The 22209-nt window shown below is 39.4% G+C and overlaps 2 protein-coding genes across 2 annotated transcripts in view; one reads left to right on the top strand and one right to left on the bottom strand.

Moving 5' to 3' along the window:
• The window catches only part of epha10 (EPH receptor A10), a 125892-nt gene extending 123166 nt beyond the window's left edge, over nucleotides 1–2726 (top strand). The window contains exon 18 of the mRNA XM_026300212.1: nucleotides 372–2726. Within this exon, the coding sequence (XP_026155997.1) occupies nucleotides 372–486 (115 nt within the window). The 3' untranslated portion in view covers nucleotides 487–2726. The remainder of the gene's footprint in view (nucleotides 1–371) is intronic.
• Nucleotides 2727–6814: 4088 nt separating this feature from the next.
• LOC113126251 (prolyl endopeptidase) lies at nucleotides 6815–16818 on the bottom strand. The gene is made up of 15 exons (XM_026300208.1): nucleotides 16597–16818; nucleotides 14228–14302; nucleotides 14005–14138; nucleotides 13740–13870; nucleotides 13396–13605; nucleotides 13172–13293; nucleotides 12754–12859; nucleotides 12361–12552; nucleotides 11067–11264; nucleotides 10532–10635; nucleotides 9873–10009; nucleotides 9466–9560; nucleotides 9234–9365; nucleotides 8361–8517; nucleotides 6815–7864 (listed from the first exon to the last, which is right to left on the bottom strand). The coding sequence occupies exons 1-15, from the start codon at nucleotides 16765–16767 to the stop codon at nucleotides 7570–7572; spliced, it is 2259 nt and encodes a 752-aa protein (XP_026155993.1). The 5' UTR covers nucleotides 16768–16818; the 3' UTR covers nucleotides 6815–7569.
• Between the last annotated feature and the right edge of the window lie 5391 nt (nucleotides 16819–22209).

Genomic DNA, 22209 nt, shown 5'->3' with positions numbered 1-22209 from the left:
CAGATAATTGGAGTGTTAGCTGCATGACTAAATAAAGGACTTAATGGATAATCTCCACTCTTATTTTGGAAATTGGATTTTTTAACCCTTGACTGTTAGAACCAATATTTTTACCTAAAAAAGGTATTATGGGTAACAAAAAAATTAAACAATTGCTTAATTACTATTTTGAGGTAAAATCAATATTTTCTAGTTCCAGTTTCTCAGTTAAGAGGATTTACTCTTTTTTTTTTGTTTGTTTTTTCATAACACAGCCACCAGAGCTCTGCATTGTAGGGGTCAAGCATCCTGGTTTTCCTATAGGTTGTCACCTGTCTGTGCAGTCCAATAATTCTCACATCCTTCCAGCTAATCTTAATGTGTGTCTACAGAGATGTACTGAGCCTTGGAATCACTTCTCTGGAGCACCAGAAGCTGATACTGGCTGCCATCCAGACCCTCAGAGCCCAGGTCATCCAAATGCACGGCCGCGGTGTGCAGGTCTAGCAAATGGTCGCCACACCCGGTCTTATAGTGCTGCAGACCATACATACAGTATGTGCAGATAGATGATGTGGTGGAGAAAGGGAGAAAGAGAGAGAGAGAGAGAGCTCTTCCAGACTTCAAGAAAGATGAGTAGATCTTTCAGCTACCTGCACTCCTCTATTTCCTCCTCCTTCCTACACTTCCTCATGCCTTCCTTGATTCCTTCCTTCCTTTCTTCTGCCTCAGAGACAAGTGGTGTTCTACTCATGATTTGGGGATAGCAGACGAGTGATGTCATGTGAATTTTGTGACCTCTATCTGCACTTTGACCTTCACTATCAGTGTCAGCTCCATTTTGCTGGTCCTCAGCTCAAAGACAAATAATATTGTTTCTAACAGGACGTGCTCTGTCTGAAGCTGACCTGAGCTGTGGGAGAGGCACAAATGTACTACGCTGCAAACACACTGGTTATGGATTAAAGCCCAAAATAAAATATACTTTTTGGGTGAAATTTCCCTTTACCACAACATTGATTCACCAAAAACAATATATTGTTAAAAGGCAGGAACTATTTTAATGGCCTTGGATCAAATAACTCTCTTCTTAGAACTGGCACAGCTGACTCCATGTCAGACTTTAACTGATTTATTACGAGGATACAGAATCATATCATTGTACGTCAGAGCCGAGCTCATCAGATGGAACTTTTCTGAAGATTAAACCAGACTGTAATGTTACCTATGGTTTCAGAGCAGCAGCTTAAGAAGACTGTGCTGTCCCACATCAAGGGTTCAGTAAGTTTGAGGTTGTGTTATGAGTGACTGAAAAAAGGCTAAATGAACAGGGCAATCAAACAGTCCTATATACAAAATAGGGTGCGATCAATGGATGAAAGGAGTTGCAGTAAGTTTTTTGTGATGATATACTGGACTTTCAGGAATATCAGGCTGCTGATTGTAAAACAAAAGCCGCAGGATAAAATTGTAAAGCAAAGGGTTGAAAATGTATGTTTGATTGTTCATTCATTTGTCGTACATCTTGTTCTTTCTTGCTACTTGTAATCATATTTTCTTTGTTCCCTCTAACTTCTGCCTGACCTCTATGCTTTACCATTGTATTCTTTGTGCTTCTAATGTTCCCCTCCACCTGATGGACTCATCTAGGTAACATAATCCTGCTCTCCAAAGGATCTCACGATGTTTAACTTAAGACAACTCTGGAAAATAGCCTGATTCAGATATTTATCCTTATTTATTTATGTTTACAGACTGTAGCGCAAACCTCTTTAAAAAAAAGAGGTTAGGGAGGTTTATTTATCTTATAGTATTTAAAAAAAAAAAGTTATGCAAAGCAGTTGTCTTGATTTTTCTGTTTAGTTGATTATTATGACATGAACAGATTAGCTATTAGCTTTTAATGCAGGAGCTGAAAGACACGTTGGAGGATTTTTACCATCAACACACAGTATCTGTGTATTCTTTAGTTACAGATCATTTTGAGTCCATTATTGCTGGATTTCCTGTCTACGTGACAGGTTGTGTGTTGCAGAACAGATACAGTATTACAGAATGTCAAGGATGTTTTTCCCTAGTGGCTGTGGGATTATCATATTTAATTTTCCATTGCTGCCATACATTGTGGTTGCGCTTTTTTCCAGTAAACTCCCCAAACTCTCTCTGTACAGCAACCTGCCCCTCGCCTTTTCTGTCCTATTTTAATGCAGGAGGCATGAAGGAAGAAGTTTATCTGGGCATTATTGGATTCTTCGAACAGTTTCACATTATAAAGTACATACATTTTTGACTGGAATATTGTAACTGGTTTGTATTTGGTACAAAATGAGTTTTTGTTCTGTATCCTTGTACTCTTCTCTCTCTATAACCGTTTTGTCAAATTAAATAAACTCATTTGTCTTTACAGATGTGATCATGCACATGTTAACATATCTTGAAGAAGCACTAATGCTCCCTTTGACACACACAGACGACAATAAAGACACACACATGCAGTCACAACACAGAACAAACTGGACCTCTTCACCATGATGAATGAAAACCTCTCGATTCCCCCTCTCTGTTACTGTGACCATTATGGTATGTTTAATACTGTAAATATGTATTTGAAAATGCTAAATCTATTTTTATAATTTGTTTGAAGAACAATGTGTTGAATATAATATCTGCTCACTGTGTAAGGGTTTAATTTGTTCTAATTTAGGGCCATAGCTAAGAAACTCTGGTGTTTGGAATATAAAACTGAAAAAAACAATTTTTTTTTTGTTAGTTTTTGATGATTTTTACCTGTTAGAAGAAATTCTGATGGCTGTTACAATATTGAAATGTGTTATTAAAAAATCTCCAATACAAGCAAATATTTTTGTGCTTGTCTTCAATACAAACTTAAATAATAATATTTAATATTCACATAGGCAGACTATAGTGGATTTTTAGGCCAATTTAATTTTTTAAAGAAATGCGAAGTTCTGTATTGATCAGTGTAATTTACAGCTGAAAAAACTGAATGCTACATAGTGTATCTGCTAACCACATATGACATTAGTGTATTTGTATTACTACTTTAACTTCAATCCCCTGTCTGGGTCTGTGGTCTGTGGTCAGAAGGCAGTCGATGCCTGTTGTCGTGTCAACCTGAACACCATGGACAAGGCTACTGGAGTGGCCATGGGAATTTACATAATCTACATGTGTTTTGTGCACATGTCATAGAGAAGGCCTATGGCTTGTCCATCAAACATTGTCAAGGGGTTTTGTTGGGATTACTGCAGCAGTATAGCATGCTAGGGCTGTTGTTACAAGCCATCTGGGCCTTGTATAACCGGAGTGACAGTTGTGTCTGTGTTCTCGGCACAATGTCAAACACATTTCCAATGAGTGTTGGCCTCTGGAAGGGCTGTTTCTGATCCTGTAATTTGCATGGACAGGACATCAAGGTGCAGCCTCTCTCAACATCTGTGTTTCCACATGAATTCAGTGGTTGTGAATGGAATTCAATTTGGCTAGCTCAAAAATGAAAGCTCTATAAGGCTACCTGGGCCTCTTGTACTTATCTATGTGTTAATATCCTGTAACCAATCTTGAACTTTTGGTTACCTTTCCTGGGCTGTTTCTGTTGTCCATGGTTTTCTTTTACACCCTGTCTCTTCTGTACTATGTGAAATATTAAGTCTGTCTCTCTCTGGGAGAGAGGTAAGGTTATATTACTTATTGCTTTATTACATAACGCCTACCTTTAGACCGGCACTGGGTGCAGGGGAAATAATTATACTGTAAATGCAAATTAACATTGTGTGGGATTGCTGTGGGCAGTTGTATGGGTGTGTTGCAGTCAGTGGTACTTGCTCGCATGGGTCCGTATGTGCACATAATGCTGTGTGTGTGTGTGTGGATATTGTGCATGCGAACGTACATGTAAGTGTGTGGGCAGTCGACATGCATACATTTCAGAATGAGATCTTTTTATTTATCTCATACAGTTGCAGTGGCAATCCATACTTTTTATATTAAAATCTTATTGCAGGTGAGGATTGGAGTGTGAGACTTAATGAGTTTCATTTCTGAGCCATCCCTGGCTGCAGCTTTCTAACCCTCCCACACAATCAAACATCACCTCCTTCGGATGCTGCTTAGCAGAGCTCAGTTAAGCAGCATTTGAACTTCCACTGCAGTAGTTTATCACTAGATCAGGACAATTCATTATCAGAGGCTTATTGTAAATTTAATGAAAGAAGAAAGAAAATACAAAAAAAGCTTAATTACATGTCATTCTTATTTAGGTGCTTTAAATGAAACTAAAATATCTAGAGTACTTTGTATTTAGCTAGACAGACAAATGCACTATTTTTTTTGTTTTTGAATAGTTGTCAGCCAGACTACTGTATCAAGGACATAAAGTAAATAACATCAACAATATATCTGTAAAACATGTTAATGAAATTAGCTAATCTACATAATATGAATTATGAAAACCTAATAGCCTTGACACTTGACTTCTGCCTGCTCTGGGTCATGAGCCATCTGCACATATGCTAAACGAACCAAACAGCAGGCCTAATCAACTGCTATCTACCTCCCATTCCCTTGTGGCATAATATAATAAATGCTGTTAGTTTTGAGCGTGATATCTTAGTATGCAAACAACATATCCCACAGTAACTCCTCGGTGGTGAGGGGGTTTTGTGTTAGTTGGTGTTTTATCAGGCTTCTCACGGGTTGAGCATAAATCTTTAATCAGATTTGCCTGTTTATTCACAGTAAATGAGACTGGGACACTGAGACAGGCAGGGATTCTTCCAAAAGATTGAAGCAAGACATGTTTGAAAATCTAAAATGTAGACAGTGTTATCTGAAATCCATCACGTTTTCAAAGTCAAGCCAACACCAAAGACATATTTGAGACCCTCAAAGTAAAGAGTAAAAATTTGATGCTGTTAGGTGTAAGTAATTCAGATTTCAATTAGATGGTTAGAAATAAACAAACTGAATATTATGAATATAAGACTCAGACCTCAAGTTCTGAAATTATTTCTCAACAATGTTGTAATGAGAATTTTCCCATTTTCTTCATTTATATCATTTTAAAAGAAATATGTTTTGTTCTATAGGCCAGCAAGACCATGATGGGCATTTGTTTTCAGGTATTTATTTTTTTTTGTAAATGAAATAACCTACAGTTTGGGTATTGGTTGAACATGTCACCTTTTGTTATAGAAAATGATAGAATTTTCTCTATTTTCTAAAATGTTGTAACTAAAACATCAGGTTACATCAGTAATTGCAAAAATCAATCAGATTAACCCACAGTGAAAATCAATGATGAAAACAATTCCTGAATTCTTCAAAGTTTGATCTATATTATCACCATAAGAGACAATCTTATAATAAACTTTTTAATAAGGTTGTTTTCGAAAGGGAGTCCAGAGGTGTAGGAGCAAGAAATTAGAGAGGTAGCAGAAGAGGTAAAAGGATTCAGAGACACATGGGAGAGCAGACAGCACCTCTGTAAAGACATTAGTGATTCCCAGCTGTGCGTTGAGAGTCCTCTCCCCTTCTTGTCCTCCATGTATCCCTCGCTCCCTCCCTGTGAAGATTAAAGGGAGCGGCATAAAGGGGAGAGCAGTCCACCTCTAAGCTAGTGTGAAGGGGAAACTTCCCCCAGCACAAAAGTTCTGCTCCGTGCTCTTTGCCAAAGCGTGCCGCAGCTCAAATCGGCTTTAAGAAATTAATCCCTGCATTATGGAGGGGTAAAGTAAACAAATGGAGGACAGGATGGGGACCTGTGAGAGATAGGGTGGGGAGGGGGGTCCGGGGGACAGTAAGGCTTTGTAGGTAAAAGCCTGTGTTTCTCCAGAGAAAAGGAGATGTGAAGACAGTGTGTGCTCGTACATGTGTGAGTGTGCATCTACAGAGGAAGAGTGATCGGGGAGTTGAATGAAGGAAACTGAAGGAAATGAAGCAGTAAAAGTCTGTTCAGTCCTCTGGGACATTCTTGGAAGAAGCCACAGCCTTTTTGCTGCAGGATCTTAAACCCCTCTCTCTGTCTCTCATATGTCCAGCTTATGATTGGCTTTGTCTTTCCTGGCTTCTTTCAACCACTTTGCCCCTGTGGCAAAGAGTCATTGTGTGCAAATCCTTCTCCTGCTGCTTTTTCTCCTTTCCATTCTCCTTTTCCCATCCTATCTCTCCACTGAGAGGTACTTAGATAAGGCCCAGGGTTCAGTCTGACGAAATCAGAACTTCCCACTGAGCTGAGATTAAACTCTGAGTGACCGAACAGACAACTTCTCTCACTCTGTGACTGGCTGGCAGAGACTTTCCATCTCTCTATTTGACAGTTTAAACACCCGTCTGTCTGGCCGCCTCCCAAGACTCTCCATAAGTGCACTTTCAGCCTTGCTCCGCTTCTCTGCTTGTTGCCGCTCACTGCCTGGGCATATGGCTGCTATCTATTGTCACTCGCCATCGTTCGACTTTTCTGCACAGTCAGTAAAGACCTACCTACTTTTCATCCTCTCTGTCTGCAAACTATTTGATTTTCTCTCTCCCATTCTAAGATTCAGCAGATTGGCATCCTGCTGCTTGTGTTTTTCTTACTGCATAACTGGGAACTACTACTCAATGAAGCAGCTAGTCAGTATGACACTGAACTGACACCCAACCTTTGACCACCCGGTGTAAGTTAAGGGTCCGACTAAAAGGGAGTTTTTTTGCAGTCACATACTGCCACTTAGTGGTATATGTGATAATTACACATTGTAGTAATGATTACTGATTATTGATTACTAATTCTAGCAGTGGGAAGCAAGAACATTTACTGAAATACCGTACAATATTTGAAGTTTGACATGGCATGTTTATTCGATTTAAAGCTCCACTTTTCTTCACTACATTATCTAACAGTTAGAGAAACTTTTCAGCTTAAGGTTACACAAAACATGCCATCTTTTAAAATAAAAAACTATTATTTGCTGAATAATAACTTCTAAATACTTCTAAAGCCTTATGTGACACCTTTTAACAGCTGGTTTTCAGGTCTGCTCACATAAATCTTCACATCAAAAAAACTAAAATCAGAAAATGAAAAATGTTTTGATTGAAAAATCACTTAATCTATTAATCATTAAAATTATATATTAATTTTTTAACCCTTTCAGCATTAAACTGTTCAGATCTAGTTAGAATTCCTTTACAAGGCAATATTTATATTAAGGAAACCAGACTATAACATGTTAGACAGAAATCATAATAGAAATAGTGATTTTATTGATTTCAAAATTCTAATTCAATGTGCATTAGGAAAAGTTTAAGGTTTCAGGTTATCTACAGTAAAAAAAATTGGCATTATGATGAGTGTTATCAGATTCTTACCACAGTGTAGTTGCTAGTGAGCTTTTATATAGTATTGTTACTACAGCCTTTTTCTTTATTTTTCTCTACGTGTGATCATCTCTTTCACTTTCCTCCTCTTCCCTAATTTTTAACCATCATTTCCTACTAATAAGTTACTTCTACAGTTCACCTAAAAATCATTTTAAAACCTCCCTCATTATGTATACCATTCACCTCTCTGCCTATCAGGGTTCTACTCTAGTCCTTCCAGCTGAGCCCCAGAGTCTCAGCGATGAAGGAAAAGATGTGAGTGTCTTCCAAGATTGCTTTAGCTGTGGGTTTCCCTGCGCCATGCCCACTGCGGGTGTCCACCCTGACCATCAGAGGCTGACGCTGCACAGGGCTGCTGCCCACCACATACTGCAAGGCAGCACAGTACTTCAGGGTGTGCAGAGGCACCACACGATCATCGTGATCTGCTGTCAGGAGCAGGACAGCGGGGTAGGGAGGACCAGAGTAGGGTGGCTTTGGCAGATTATGGAGAGGAGAGTACCTGGTGAGAGAGTGAGAAAGTGATTCATGAGTTGAACAAGTCATTCAGTTCCTTTGCTTTTTGATAAGTGCTTACGTGTAAAGTTGGGAACAGACTTTGAGAGTGAAAGACTAGACCTTTGACACAAAATGTCAATTTGCACCAACAAGCACAGAATTTTTTTAGTCTTGAGATTCAAATAGATGAAAATGTAAAGGAAAATACATGATGATGACTATGAATGGAGATTGGCTGCTAAGCAACTCCCAGAAATCCAGCAAGGACGACATATTCTCACGTGTTACCATATCAAAACATAAACAGACTTCATCAGAAACTACTAATTTACATTGTCTCAATCAGAAGGTAGTTGATTAGAATCATTCAGCTTCACATACTGTAGAATTTTATCTCTTAAATGTCAGCACCATCTGGCCTACACTTATGGAATCAGTCGCAGTGCCCAACTCAAAGCAATAACTATAACAATCATAAAGTTTGTGTGTGTGGTTCATACTTGATGAGCCATTTGAACTGCTCCCGGTTGTCAGCACAGCCATAGTCGGTGGTCCAGGCATGGCCGATCGTGAATTTGTGAAACTTCAGCATGTCCATCACCCCCACTTCTGCCACAGCACAGCCATACAGGTCTGGGCGCTGGTTCACACATGCTGCTGTGTGTGTTTAAAATCTGTGTTATAGATTTAATATGTTTCTAAACACACACGCTCAAGCACACATCTGTCCCTGTTACTTCACACTGTTGGACACAATCACTCCTAAATGGCCACTTACACACAAAGGAAGAAGGCATTAGCAGAGTTTGTGTAATGTCATTTGGCAGCCAGTCCTTGGTAAATGGTGTGACTAAGCTCTGTTTAATGTGCTGTTTAACAGCTAAATTAATTGAAGCTATGCAAATAACTACTGTTAGATAAATCTGACATTAGCAATTATGACAAATTTGTATTATGAAGAACACAAAGTATTGTGATCAATGCAACTGAGACTTATAATGGACCAGTAATCTGAGCTTTTAGGTTAAAGTGAATCTTTTTGCAAAAACATGGAGATGTATAGTATATGTATTGTTAGTCCCCTCATGGGTTAAACTGCACATAAGTGGGAGCTGAAATGTTAAATTGGGGAGGCAAAGTTCCATTACCAGATTTCTGCTATAAAAATGATGGGCAGGTTTCCCACCCCTTGACAATCTCAATTCCTGTGTAACATGTAATGGACTGTTTCAGGGTATACCTTTAAAACCCTTTTACTTTCTCTTGCTCTCTCTCTCTCTCTCTCTCTGTCCCTCTGGCTTTATACCAACATTTCCCACTAAATACATAAACACTTAACGTACAAACACACACACACAAAATCCCATACTTACCCACTAGCAGCCCTCCATTAGAAGCCCCGTTGATAGCAATGCGGTTGGCTGTGGTGTATTTTTCCTGGATCAGATACTCTGCTGCACACTGGAAGTCATCAAAGCAATTCTGCTTGTTCTCTAAAGTACCAGCTACAAACACATAAGTTGTGTCAACACTCAATTAAATCACAGAGAAATTAAGCTTAATGTTTTCAAAGTAACACTGGCTACTTTACTCGTGTGTTTGTACCTTTGTGCCAGGTAAGGCCATACTCTCCGCCCCCTCTGATGTTTGCCACTGCCAGAATCCCTCCCAGGTGTCTCACATACAGCAGGTAAGCAACACTAAAAGAAGCAAAGAAACACTCAAACACTTTATGCACAAGCAAAACCATTTTGGGGGTGGGGGACTAACTTTACAAACTAAAGTGTGTTATGTAGTAATAGAGTTTATTTAGAATACATTTAACAATTTTGTTAAGATTGCATCACTATATTATTTGCATTGGGACGTAAAGTCTTAACCTAGAGGATACACAGCATGAGGGTACCAAAGAGGCACTTGTGTTTTGCAGTTGCCAGTCTGTAGCCAGTTACAGGTCATATGTGTCTGCTTGAGAACTGTAGAAAGAGTTTGGACAAATTATTTGCACTTACTTATAATACGGCTGAATGGAAGCCTCAAAACCTCCATATCCATAAAGGAAAACCGAATTGGTCCCATCCTTCTTTACATCCTTGTTGTGAACTAAGAACATGGGGATCTTAGTTCCATCTTTGCTGGGATAAAATATCTGAAAATATGTTAGAGTAGGTCTGTCAGATCTTTATGAAAACACCTCTTATTGGAGATGGCTTTCACAAAGCTGCTTTTGTTTTTGGTAAGTCTAAAATGAGCTGTTCACATACAGCATTAACCACTTCCTCAACCACAGTGAATACAATTCTGGGAAATTATATGAATATGCAAACACTGGATGTCATAACTACAGAAATTTGAATTGGAAACTGAAATGTAATAGTAGAATGAAAGGGCAATGGGGAAGTGTGAGCAAGGAGACATATGATCTACAGAAATTAGAAAGAGTGAAAATTGAAAATTAAGCTTACAACAAAACTGCAACCTCAAATGTAGCCTCAAACTGTACAGGACAAAAGTTAGGCTAAAATGTCACTGATGAAAACTAAAATGAAGAAAAGAGAAAACTTACACTTACAAAAGAGAAAAATATGACCAACGGTCATATACATTTTTGCAAAAATGTGCTATAACTAACAGTGGAGAATATAAGTAAAGGAGGTTAAAGTGAAGTTACCTGGGTTGTCTGATAGTCCTCTTGCTTGATGCCTTTTACCTCCACCTCCCTGAACACTCTGGGCTCCTGGTTCAACTCACTTAGATCACAGTGGTAAATGATACCTGGATACCAAAGAACAACGGTCACATAGATCAGAGGCTATATGGATAAAATAAGATGTATCACTGATATTTCAGAGTGTTAATGATCAGTGGAACGTTGAATTAGTGTATCAAAAAATAATCAAGCAGCAAAAGTTTTTCATTTGCGAGAATGAAAACATGATTACTTCCTGCTATTCTCTATGATTTATGATCACCTTAAGCATAGAAAATAAAGGTGTATTAAAAAATATAAGCATTTTAATCACTAACTAAACATGATACTTGCACTTTGCAACTTTTTAAAGTACTTTACAGAGTTTTGTGTGCACTGATAGTAACTTTTTGCAGCTTTCTTTAATGTGACATTGTTCTGTACCATTTTGTCTTTGCGTTTTATAACATTCTCATTGGTAATACTACACAACTAAAAATAATATATAACATATTACCAGGTGTAGTGAAGGATGTGAACTTGTAAAAGAAGTCTGAGTATTTCTTCTTGCAGCTCACACCGGCCACTGTGCCAACATCCAGCGGCAGGTCCCTGACTAGCCGGCCTGTAGACAACTCATAAACCTGCAGTATATCCTTTACGTCGTGAACATAGTTGACCAGCAGGTGGCACTGGTTCACACAGGAAACAAAGCCTGCAGAAGTACAAACAGTAAGGAGGAAGTGGTAAAAAGTGAATGTGACAGAATGCTGTAGTCTTCCCATCCTAAAATATTACTGCTGCTAACAGTTTACACTTATTTACCTTAACGCTGAGATGCGTTCAGCGGATCATTACTACACAGACAGAGCACAGTGAAGTAATGCAGGTAAAGTATATGAGTCCTTATATTGCAACCTGTTCTGATCGTCAGTCAGCAGAGGGCAGACTAATGATGTCTGCAATGCAATGCACTGTAAATCTGCACTATTGCTCAGTAGATGGCAGTGGTGCTACAAAATCTGCCTTCTCTTGGTTACTGTGTTTATTAAACAATAACCAGCAGTCCATGTATGACATTTTACCTTTTACTGTTGTCAGTGTCAAGACAAGAGCAATACAGGGTAAACTGAAGGATCAGTGACTTTCTACTTTCTATCAGTGAGGTTACACTTATCAGACCAATACCAACAACTCTCATGAGAAATCAGTTGTTTTTATTGTTACAGATGTGTTTTACTGTATCATTGTGATTTTCTGATTACTGTACTGATGTGAACACACTCCTGAGTATTAATGTGGACATTCACTACTGTATGATTCATTCATGTCTAGGTACAGTTACCAGCATTGACATATAACAAAAAAGTGCTTATGGATTGGGTTTCACTTTTTGAGCAGAGTTCCCTCTGACGAAGGTCTTTAACCAGAGATGCTTAACTTCCCAGTTGCGGTTGGGCTGTCATCGAAATATTAGAACACAAATTCATTGAAAAAGTCTTTTGTAAAGTCTCAGGGGCTAAACTGTGAAACTATGATACAAGCTCCGTACATCTCATTTCTAAAGCTTGGTGGAGTTTTCACAAACACCAACCCAAGCCCACAGCTGTTGTGCCAAAAACAGGCTGTTTGGCAAATCACCAGTATAAATGCTCTATGACCGCTTACATTTCACATTTCTGCTGTGGGGAACTGATACTACATAGCTTACTCTGTCTTCAGCTATTTTCTATGTTCTGTGTTCTTGATTTTCATTCTGGGGATTAATAACGTTTATCTATCTGTCTACTGAAATTTCCATTTAGGCTTACCCAGGACATCCTTGTCATGCTGTGGTATGAGTGTGGTCCAATGCTGCCTGTCTGGTTTCTGGATGTCAATGTTGATGAGACAATACCGAGGAGCATCCAGGTTGGAGCGGAAAGTGAATACAGTTCCCTCATTGGTGATATAAGAATACTGGGCATCAAAGTTATCCACAAGTTTGACCCATGGCAGCAGGCCTAGAGCAAAGGTTAACAAAATTGGAAAAAAAATTCAAATATGAAAGATACATGATCTAATTTTTTTCTGGTGATTACAATCAATTCCATCTACAGCACAGCCAAAAAAAAAAAAAAGCCTACCCCTCCGGCCTAGTTAGAACATTTTTTCCTAATATATATATATATATATACACATAACATGAATTCAAAAATATAGACCTTTGATGCCATTGGGGAGTTGCTGAAGGTCACAGTACCACAGCTGGTTGACAGGCTCACAGCCTTCAGTGATGGACAAAACAGCATATCTACCATCGTCTGATATCTGAAAGGAGAAGGAAATGAAGATAGGTAGGAAAAAAGGAAAGAAAGAAGGCAAAAGAAGAAGAGTTTTAAATTGCTCACTTCTCTTACTGGATGACACATCATCCTAAACACTCATCCAGGTCATCAAGCCTTTAAAAACACCATAGAGATATATAAATGTTATGTTGATAAGTCCAGGGTTCACAAGAAGGAGCAGTGTTTGGTGCCAAGATTTTGTTATTTGTATTAGTATTGTAAGTTAAGCTGTAATGAAGCTTTCAGTGACCTTCATTGCAGGTTAATAAGTGATTCTTGATTATTATGGACGTACAGTTACTGAGCTGTGCCACTTTGGATGGTCAGGAAACTCGGCAACCAGAAAGTCTTCTGACTGTTTGGTGCCAATGACGTGGTAGTAGAGCTTCTGGTTGATGTTGGAGGTGGTCTCTGTGCCTTTAGCAAAATAAAGATGAGTTAAAGTCTCGAATGCACTTGTAAAGAATCATGGCATATCAACTGTCGCAGTGGCACTCGTGTGCATGGTGTCTTCCTAACCATCTGTTTTGCCTTCCTGGCGTGGGTAGCAATTGTAAAAAATGCCTTTTCCATCGTGAGTCCAGGCCAGGCAGCTAAATTTAACCCTCTCCAATTGATCAGGCAGTGGGGTGAGGTCATCAGCCTTCATGAAATGCACTGTTACCCAGTCTGAGCCACTGCTGCTCAAACCATATGCAAAGTATTCACACTCCTCTGACAAACGGCCCACTAGTTAGAGAGAGGAGCAAAGGAAAGAAGGAGGTAGTCAGCACTTTAAATCTTTTACTGCTGATCTGTGTATATATATATATATATATATATATATATATATATATATGTTTTTGTTCTGCAGTTTGCCGTACTCTTTAGTGCCACAGTGCCGTCTTCAGAAAGTTTATTTGGGTCAAAGAAGACGGTGGCAGGTCCATCCAGAGAGTCCTGCACATACAGCACATCCTGGTTCTGGAGGCCTTTGTTGTGGAAGTAGAAATACCTGAAATTAAAAAGAGGAAATACAGTCACTGCAAATATTTTTGTGACTTTAGACTTGCAGTTTCAGGTGAGTCCCTCTCATAAGAGCATTTGTTTTTCAGCCTGTGCAGTACATATCCTTTAAATTTCAACTACCTTTTTCCTCTTTTGTAAGGGCAGCTGTATTTGGGATAGTCATACAGCTCAGTGAGGCGTTGGTGGAACTGAGCCTGGACAGCACACTGCTCCAGGTATGGCATGGTCACTTTGTTCTGTGCTTCAACAAAGGCCTCAGACACAAAGTGAGAGTAAAGAATCATGAAATTTGTAATTTTTTGGTAAAGACAGTTTTAACCTTTTGCAAAAGTTCATTAGATACCATTGTTTCCTCACTATCAGGATCTTCCAGCCATGCGTAGGGATCACAGATCTTATTTCCATGGTAGTCATCCACCTGTTGCAAGGTATAACATGCAAGTTCAACATAAACAAGGAAGAAGTCTGTTAAGCCTTTAGCATTCAAACTTCATTTTGTCACATAGAGGATTCTGTTCTGCCATATCATGGGCGCAACTTCAGTTCGAAAAAAATGTTTCACTGGAACTACAGAGCATCTACATTTCTGCCAACTGACACTAATATTTGGCTTGTCAGCAGTGGAATCTGTGTTGCTACTTTAGGTGGTTTTCAAGCAGCAACCAAGTGAAGGAGCGTACTGGTTTGACACATGAATGGTGTCCACTGAGACTGGTGGAGGCACCTGGTCAGTGTTCTAAGTTCTACATTCCAGTAATTGCAATGAGAAATAATTTTCCAGTGGTTTTCTATTAACCTAAAAAGACATGTTAACAATGTTTTATGCCTAATGTCTAACATTACGTTTAGATATTAACATGCTAAAGAATTGTTAATAGTCTTATTACATTAACACTTCGAAGAAATAAGGACTGTTACATTTTCCATTAAAACATTTAAGTCCAACCAGCTGCCCAAACCTGCGGTGAAGTAGATATATGTGTGTTCTGGTGAATGGCACACCCTAAGGGCATAATTATAACAAGCACAGGATCCGATTTCCTTAGAAGCACTGCATTATTATTCCTAGGAATTTTACTTTGGCTTGGCATTATTTAAAAGACAGTGTGAGTGAATTAACATGCTGATATTTCTGAGACTATCATAGAAATTAATACTAACAAATCTTGTGATCTGTGCTATGTTACGTCTTTACATTATTATCTGATTATCAGAGTTGCGATTGCTTGGTTTGCAAGACATGAATTTTGTATGCTGACAAGCCTCATTTGCTTTAATTCTTTCATTGTGGCTGTGGATTGATTGACCTGTTTACAGGGAAGTGGGTTTGTTGCCAATGCAACCTTCACATTTTGTAAGACTTTCCCTTTGTTGAATTACACAATTTTGCAGAATATTTAACTGATGCACTGTTAATCCAGGCAGGGCCTACTCGGTCATGTTGTTTTCTTAAAGCTCACTTATTATCCTGCAAACACAACTGAATTCTGGAATAGCTAAGGCAAAAGAGCAAGTTTCAAATATATTTAAAAACATACACTCACATGGATATCTCTTATTTTAGGCTAATTATATTCCACCCGTTCCTTTCTGTGTGGAGTCTGCATGTTCTCACTGTGCTTGCGTGGGTTTTCTCCACACAGTCCAAAAACATGTATGTCAGGTTGATTGGTGACTCTAAATTGCCCATAGGAGTGAGTGTGTGTGTGTGTGAGGTTGTTTGTCTCTATGTGGTCCTGTGATGGACTGGTGACCTGTCCAGGGTGTACCCCTGCCTTTCACCCAAAGAGACCTGGGATAGGCTCCAGCAGATCCCTGTGACCCTGGTTAAGGAGTAAGTGGGTATAGATGATGGATGGATATTCGACCCATCAATTACCTACTGCTTATCATGGAACATCCAGGACAAGTGGCAGTGAACTCCCTGCACAGATCCCAAACCTATCACAGGACTGAGGCACAGAGACTCACATTCAAAATATGGGCAATTTCGAGTCACCAGTTAACCTAACCCCAACCTGCATGTGGCAGGAAGCACGGGTACCCGGAGAAAACCCATGTAGACATGTGGAGAACATACAATCTCCACACATAAAGGTCCCAAACGGGATTCGAACCTGAAAAGTTCTTGCTGTGAGTCGACCCAGTTTATCACCCGGTTTGGAGTATTAATGTGACATTTGCGTTTTTCAAAATGTCATGAAATAAATGGCTGATGAAATAAATAGCAGCTGACCCTGTAATGAAATAAATCCTTATACAGCAGCTACTACTAAATCCTTTACAGCTTTCTAAAAATACACAAACCTTTTCTCCACTAAAGGCCTTGAAGTGGCGTTTAACGCATCAGGTTTAGACATGAGGTCACAAGGAAAACGAAAAGTCATGAAGCCATAACTTTGCTATTACTGAGTTAATATCTGAGTGCACGGGGACGCTACGGTGGGTTTTGTTTTAACACATCAATTATGAGAAAGTGCACTTTTAAAATATCTCCTTCCTCATGTGACTAACGCACCATTTCAATTCAGTGAATGTCGTTTGGTTTTAGCGTTTTGTTTTTGGTTCTTCATTCACTCGCCTTCCCAGCCCGACGCCCATATGACTCGTCTTTCTCTTCCTGGTCTCGCTTTTCGTGTTTGTGTAGTGGCACCACATACCGTCAGCGACTGACACAAAGAAACAAAGGCACAGCAGGAATATGACACTAACCTTGCACTCATCTCTTCGGGCAGCCGGATACTTAAACGCCATGTCGGGGTTTTCTATCTGAGTCGTTTTTGGTTTTTTTTCAGTTACAGTTTTATTGCTTTTTACCAGGAGAGTGTAGCGGCCAAACCAGTGGAGCCTAGAAATGAAAGTGAAAGTCTTTTTTCCACACATACAGTATAAGTTTGCATACACCGCCTGGGCATGTTCCTCTCACAGGAAATTATGTGTCTGTGTCCGGACGAGCGCTGCACAGCCGCAGTGCGTGTACTCGCGCGAGTGTGTGAAATTAAAACGAGATCTTCTGCTGGTTGACGCTCAGTTTCTGCAACCGCGGAAATAAGTTCACATATGAAACCTTTATCCATGTATTGTTCATCAGAGTTGTATGTTTTATCTAAATATATTTCCCATATATGTGAACATACGGGTGACAAAGGAAAGGAAGACAGTGTTTGACCTGTAGACTGAGGGGAGCTGGTGTCTCTGTTTAGCTGTGGCGGAGCAAATTGTTGGCATGATTTAGGTCCAGGGATTTAGGTCCATGGTGGCCCTGTGATGGACTGGTGACCTGTCCAGGGTGTACCCCTGCCTTTCACCCAAAGAGAGCTGGGATAGGCTCCAGCAGATCCCTGGGACCCTGGTTAAGCAGCGGGTCTAGATGATGGATGGATGGATGGATTTAGGGCCACTTGTTTTCTTAGAGAGAAGAACCACTGCAAAACTATGTAAAGTTGTTCTGGGCAATTACCTTTATCCTGTGATGAAATATTCCTATTATGATGGGAATTGTCTCTTCCAGGATGATAGTAGCCCCTGAATGGAGCTGATTTCACTGAATGGTCTGATTTCAAAACATGTGTTTCCATGCATGTGTTGGCTCAGAGAGACACTCCACACCTGATGAAACAAGGAAGTTGTGCATTGATACTGAAAACTGTGGGCCTGCAGAGACATAGTATGCACTTAGTCACGCTGAATCAAACTAGTGCTACTAAGTTTGTGGAGATCAAAATGCTGTATTAACCTTTCAAAACGTGTAACCTGGAACTATCAGCCCAAATCCCCAGTATTTGCAATTTAATTTACAATGATATAACAGATGAAAGCTGCTATTTTTCAGATTTGAGAACCTGGAGCTTGCAAATGCTTTGCAATGTTTTTTGGCATATTCCTTTCACAACTTATCGATTGTACAAATTGTTGATTATTATTATAGATCGCGGCGCCAGGGTAGTTCTTCCATGTAAAAGTGATTGAAATAATAAGATGATAAACCTAGTATTCATTTCTCCCCCTTTCTTTTAGAAACTAGAAACACTTTGTTTTTCTTTTCCGGGAAAAGGTTTTTGTAGAGATAGGTTACTGACAGTAAGTGAAATCACCTGTGAGTGCCAACAACAACACTTCCATTGTGTAAATAACAGTAAATATAATGACATATACAACACCAAAACCACAAGTGCAATGTGTTCTTGTGTTAGGGAACATCCACAGACTTTAGTCATGAAAACAAAGAAGCAATATGTTCCACATTAGTTAACAGAAGAGGTTCTATGAGCCTGCCACTGTGCCAGACCTCAATCTAACCACTCAAAATAATTCAGTTTCCCTAAACGGTTCTGTGTAAAGGATAGTTGCATAGTTGTTGACTGTTAATGGAAGACAGAGTGTTATTGTTTCCTCAAAACACCCACCCCCCACACCCATTATGCCAAAAGAGACAGAGAGAGAGGAAGAACAACAACAGAGTTTCAGACGTGTAATCTGTCTAATCCACAAATCTGTGAAAACAACTGGGGAGAAAATTAGAAGGAAAGGAGGGGAAAGATTGTGGACAGGGAGTTAGAAAGAGGGCTAATTTCAAACTAATTTAGCTAAGGTGATTAAGTGTGACTTGCTTGAGGAGGAATAAACTGTTAGAAGGCATGAGCAATAGCTGCACCTAAATCACTAATAGTTACTTACTTATAGTTTTACTATATTGTCATTCTTCTGCTTCCACTGCAATTGCTGTAGAATAACACATTTCATATGATCTTACTTTGTAGAAAAGCAACATTCTCTGAATAGCAGAAGCATCACTGTTTTGGTGATTACCTAACTGTACGGTAAAATGTGCTTTAATTGGCAGTAAAGTCTGTGGAGACTCCCTAATCTTTGGGGCCGTTGGGGATGAAAGTGGACTAGGGCAAGCCACAGGCAGATGGGCTGTTATGGCAGCAGATCTGTGGGGCCCCAGACAGCCTGAGCCATCGCTGAGCCCTGCAGCAGCCCGAATAGGCTGCCAGGGCTCCTACAGAGGCTCGATTTGGCTTCGTCTATATGGTGTGCTGTACAGATGGGCACTAATTGGCTGGAGAGACACAGGTAGTTTGCCAATCTGTGAAGACAGAAAGATCAGATTAGCCATGTCAGATTACAACAAAGCAGAGTCAGACAGTGTCATCTGACTTCCATGAATCTCCAGACTCACCCACTGAGAGACTGAGGCGAGGAGAGGAGGAGGAGGAGGAGTAGGAGTGAGGAGGACCTGAGCTGTTGATGTTGTAATAAAAAAGTATGTGGTGATGACAGAAGAGTGGTAATAAAGCTGTGTAAACTACTGGCAGTTGTAAGAGAAATCAGATGATGCATTGTTGGATTCAGTTTGTGTCAGTAGTAAATACATAAGGGGAAGTAGAAAATGTGATGTATTCTATATAAAAAGTCATATTCTGTGAGTGAAACATCTAGCAATTGCAAAGCTACAAATACACATCTTGAATAGTAAAAAAAAAAACCTCTGCATATGTAAACACACACACACACACACACACACACAAATGAACATTATTCACCCCTCGCCCTGCTCATCAACAGATGGTGCAGAGTGCAGCGCATGAAACATAATCCGTTATTGTTCCTAATATTTTGATTATCATTGCGGTTGTCGTTTCAAAATCATACACAAATCACCTCCCAACCTTAGCTTGATCCTGGGCTCATCACCTCATCACCTCTCTGAAGCTAATATCTCAAAACCCTATTGAAATATAGTCAATATATATAGTCAATATAATAAAATCAATATAATAGTGCTATTCCATAAGCTTCTCATTTTAGAAATTGGCAACGCACAAATTTGTTTTATTTAGAAAGCATAACAAGAGGCTTTGGGGAGATTTGATGAAGGTGTTTACAGCTACTGGTTTCTGCTGTTGCTTTCAGGTTTAATTACCAAAATGATGTAGATATTTTTCTGATAATTTCCAACTGTGATTTATATATAGGGTTTTAACTTACATCTCAGGTGTTACTGCTATTTATTATTTTTTCTTTCTAAGAAAAAAAACACTGAATGGTAATAATTTGACTAAAATAATTTTTACACTTTTTCCTTGGATGTTTTTTTATTTATATAACCTCATCCACTGGCACTAAAATATCCACTGTTTCTTTTTCTTTGATAAAGAACAATTATTATTTTTGAATGGCTTCTGAATCTGACACACTATATTTGCTTTATATTTTAATTAAACCCATAAACAGCACAGCCAACCTCCAATTAGTAATAATCGGTGAAGACCTTGGTGGTTGTTGAGGTCTGATGCAAAGTATTGATTTGTGGTTAATGTTTTTGTTCTGCAGTATGCATGGTGCCCTGAGGACAATAAAAGACCAGTGAGATTAAGACAATTAGGGGGTTGATTGTTATCCAAAAGACGAGAAGAAGATTAAATGAGGAGATTTAGGTCAAAGTGATGATGTCCAGAGGAAGGAAGAAGGAGGGGCAGGGAAAAGGAGGAGGGCAAAGAAAAGGTGGGAGGAGGAAGAGGGAAGATTGGGGTCAGAGAAACTGATCACTATAGCTTGGGTGGCTGCCGGAGCCTGGGCAAGAGAGTGATAGAAGGAGGGAGGGAGGGAGAGACTGATTCCTGGCAATACTACATTGGATTGACCAAAGAGCAAGACAGGGAGTCACCTAGTGTGCTTCACCTGATTTCCAAAGTAGACACACCTGTCTGGAGATTCTCCTTGTCTGTCTAGACTTCTGAATCAGCACTGGCTGTGCTGATGTTTTCTTTTATTTCCTCTCTCAGTCTCACTCTCATCCCTTTGCCCCTCCTTTTCTGGCCAGCCTAATTAGCAGACATTTTTATTGATCCACTGGATTTGGTGCTGAAATCCCTTCTCTGTCTGCCAGACAGATATTGGCTAAAGTCTTTCTCTTTAGCTGGTGGTCCGCAAGGTCGGGGAGGGGGCAGTAGCAATGCGCCCACCTGTTGACCACAAGCCAGAAGCGTGCGGACTTTGCTAAACCCTTACATCACCCATGTCTTATCTCTGTTCTCTCCATTACACCATCTTTAAGTCTTTCATATAGCCTCCCCGTGTCCCCCTCACTCTGTTCTTGTTGGGCCTCATGTGAACTGGCTCTGCTAGTTATTAATTACATGTGCGGTAGGGGATAACAAGAGTTTGGAATAATTAGGGTTGTAGGCTAGTACAGTCGTATTAGTCGGCGTGGAAAGATTATGGCAGTATTATAAGTTGCAAAGTAGCTAATAAAACAACATCTGCTGGCACTTTCTGCCTTTGCAGGCTGTTGTACCATGTACAGTAACATATCTGCAGCATGTTCAGCATTTTCAACAGTGTTGTAAACTGTATTTAGTATATTTGTATTTACACTATTGAGGTTTTCCCTCTAAACATCTCAGACTGATTCTCTTTTAGATATAGTATGTTGAGAAATTAAAGCAAAACTTAGACTACTTCAACAAATCAACTACTTTTCTGTACAAAATAGTCAAAACCAGCTTCACCTCGACCAGCAACAACAGTAAATTGCTACTTATTTACTCATGTATCAATAACAATCAACAGTCATATATATGTCAATCACTGCCAATTTTCAAGAAATTATGATTTTTACTTTTGAAACTTTAAGCAAATTTAGCTGATAACACATTCTAATGTTATTTTTAATGCACTTTCACTTTTTACAGGTTGGCAGTGATACTTTCCAAAGTATAAAAGTCCCTGAGTACATCGACCACTGCTGTAGCTGTTTATGTTCAATATAAAGGTCACGTTTTCAAAGTGCATATACTAAAAGGAAGTTATGCCTCTTGCTGGCGAATGTGGTGAATCATAGAATCAGGTTTCATTATATGTTATGGTTATGTAGGTTAAGGTTATACAATACATGCTGAGCATATGTACCTGCAGGTCCAGCCCCGAATGTCAAACACTGGCAAAAAATGCATTGCATGCTTGTTTGCAGTACTGTGCTGTAGTATTTTCTTGGATGTGAGTCAAGCCTAAGGAATGTGACATTGCAATCGAAACTAATGCGTTACACAAACTCATCCCAGTCATGAATCTCAATGGAATCTGGTAAATAAATATGTTTTCATAGAGAAGTAACTGTTGCAAATAGAATGCAAATACCCCCAACCAAGCCATGCTACACCATGTGTTTCCCTTTTGCTACTGCTAATTGATGCACTCTAAGTGTGAATATCACATTAGCGACTGAGAGAATCACAGCACCAACTTTGAGATACATCCTATGCAATGTTTGACTGACCCTTTTTAACCACAAATATCATGTACACAATATACCTGTGT

The sequence above is a fragment of the Mastacembelus armatus genome, chromosome 11 (genome assembly GCF_900324485.2).
Source record: "Mastacembelus armatus chromosome 11, fMasArm1.2, whole genome shotgun sequence".
In the NCBI taxonomy this organism is placed as follows: domain Eukaryota; kingdom Metazoa; phylum Chordata; class Actinopteri; order Synbranchiformes; family Mastacembelidae; genus Mastacembelus; species Mastacembelus armatus.
The sequence above is the reverse complement of the archived record's forward strand: the minus strand, read 5'-3'. Positions and strand labels throughout refer to the sequence as shown.

Excerpts from the sequence above, each read along its gene's own strand:
- LOC113126251 (XM_026300208.1), bottom strand. The coding sequence starts at position 16,767 with ATGTGTGGAAAAAAGACTTTCACTTTCATTTCTAGGCTCCACTGGTTT. Across the intron at positions 14,303-16,596 it reads CCCGAAGAGATGAGTGCAAG|GTGGATGACTACCATGGAAA; the intron begins GTTAGTGTCATA and ends ACCTTGCAACAG. Across the intron at positions 10,010-10,531 it reads AGGACTATCAGACAACCCAG|ATATTTTATCCCAGCAAAGA; the intron begins GTAACTTCACTT and ends ACATATTTTCAG.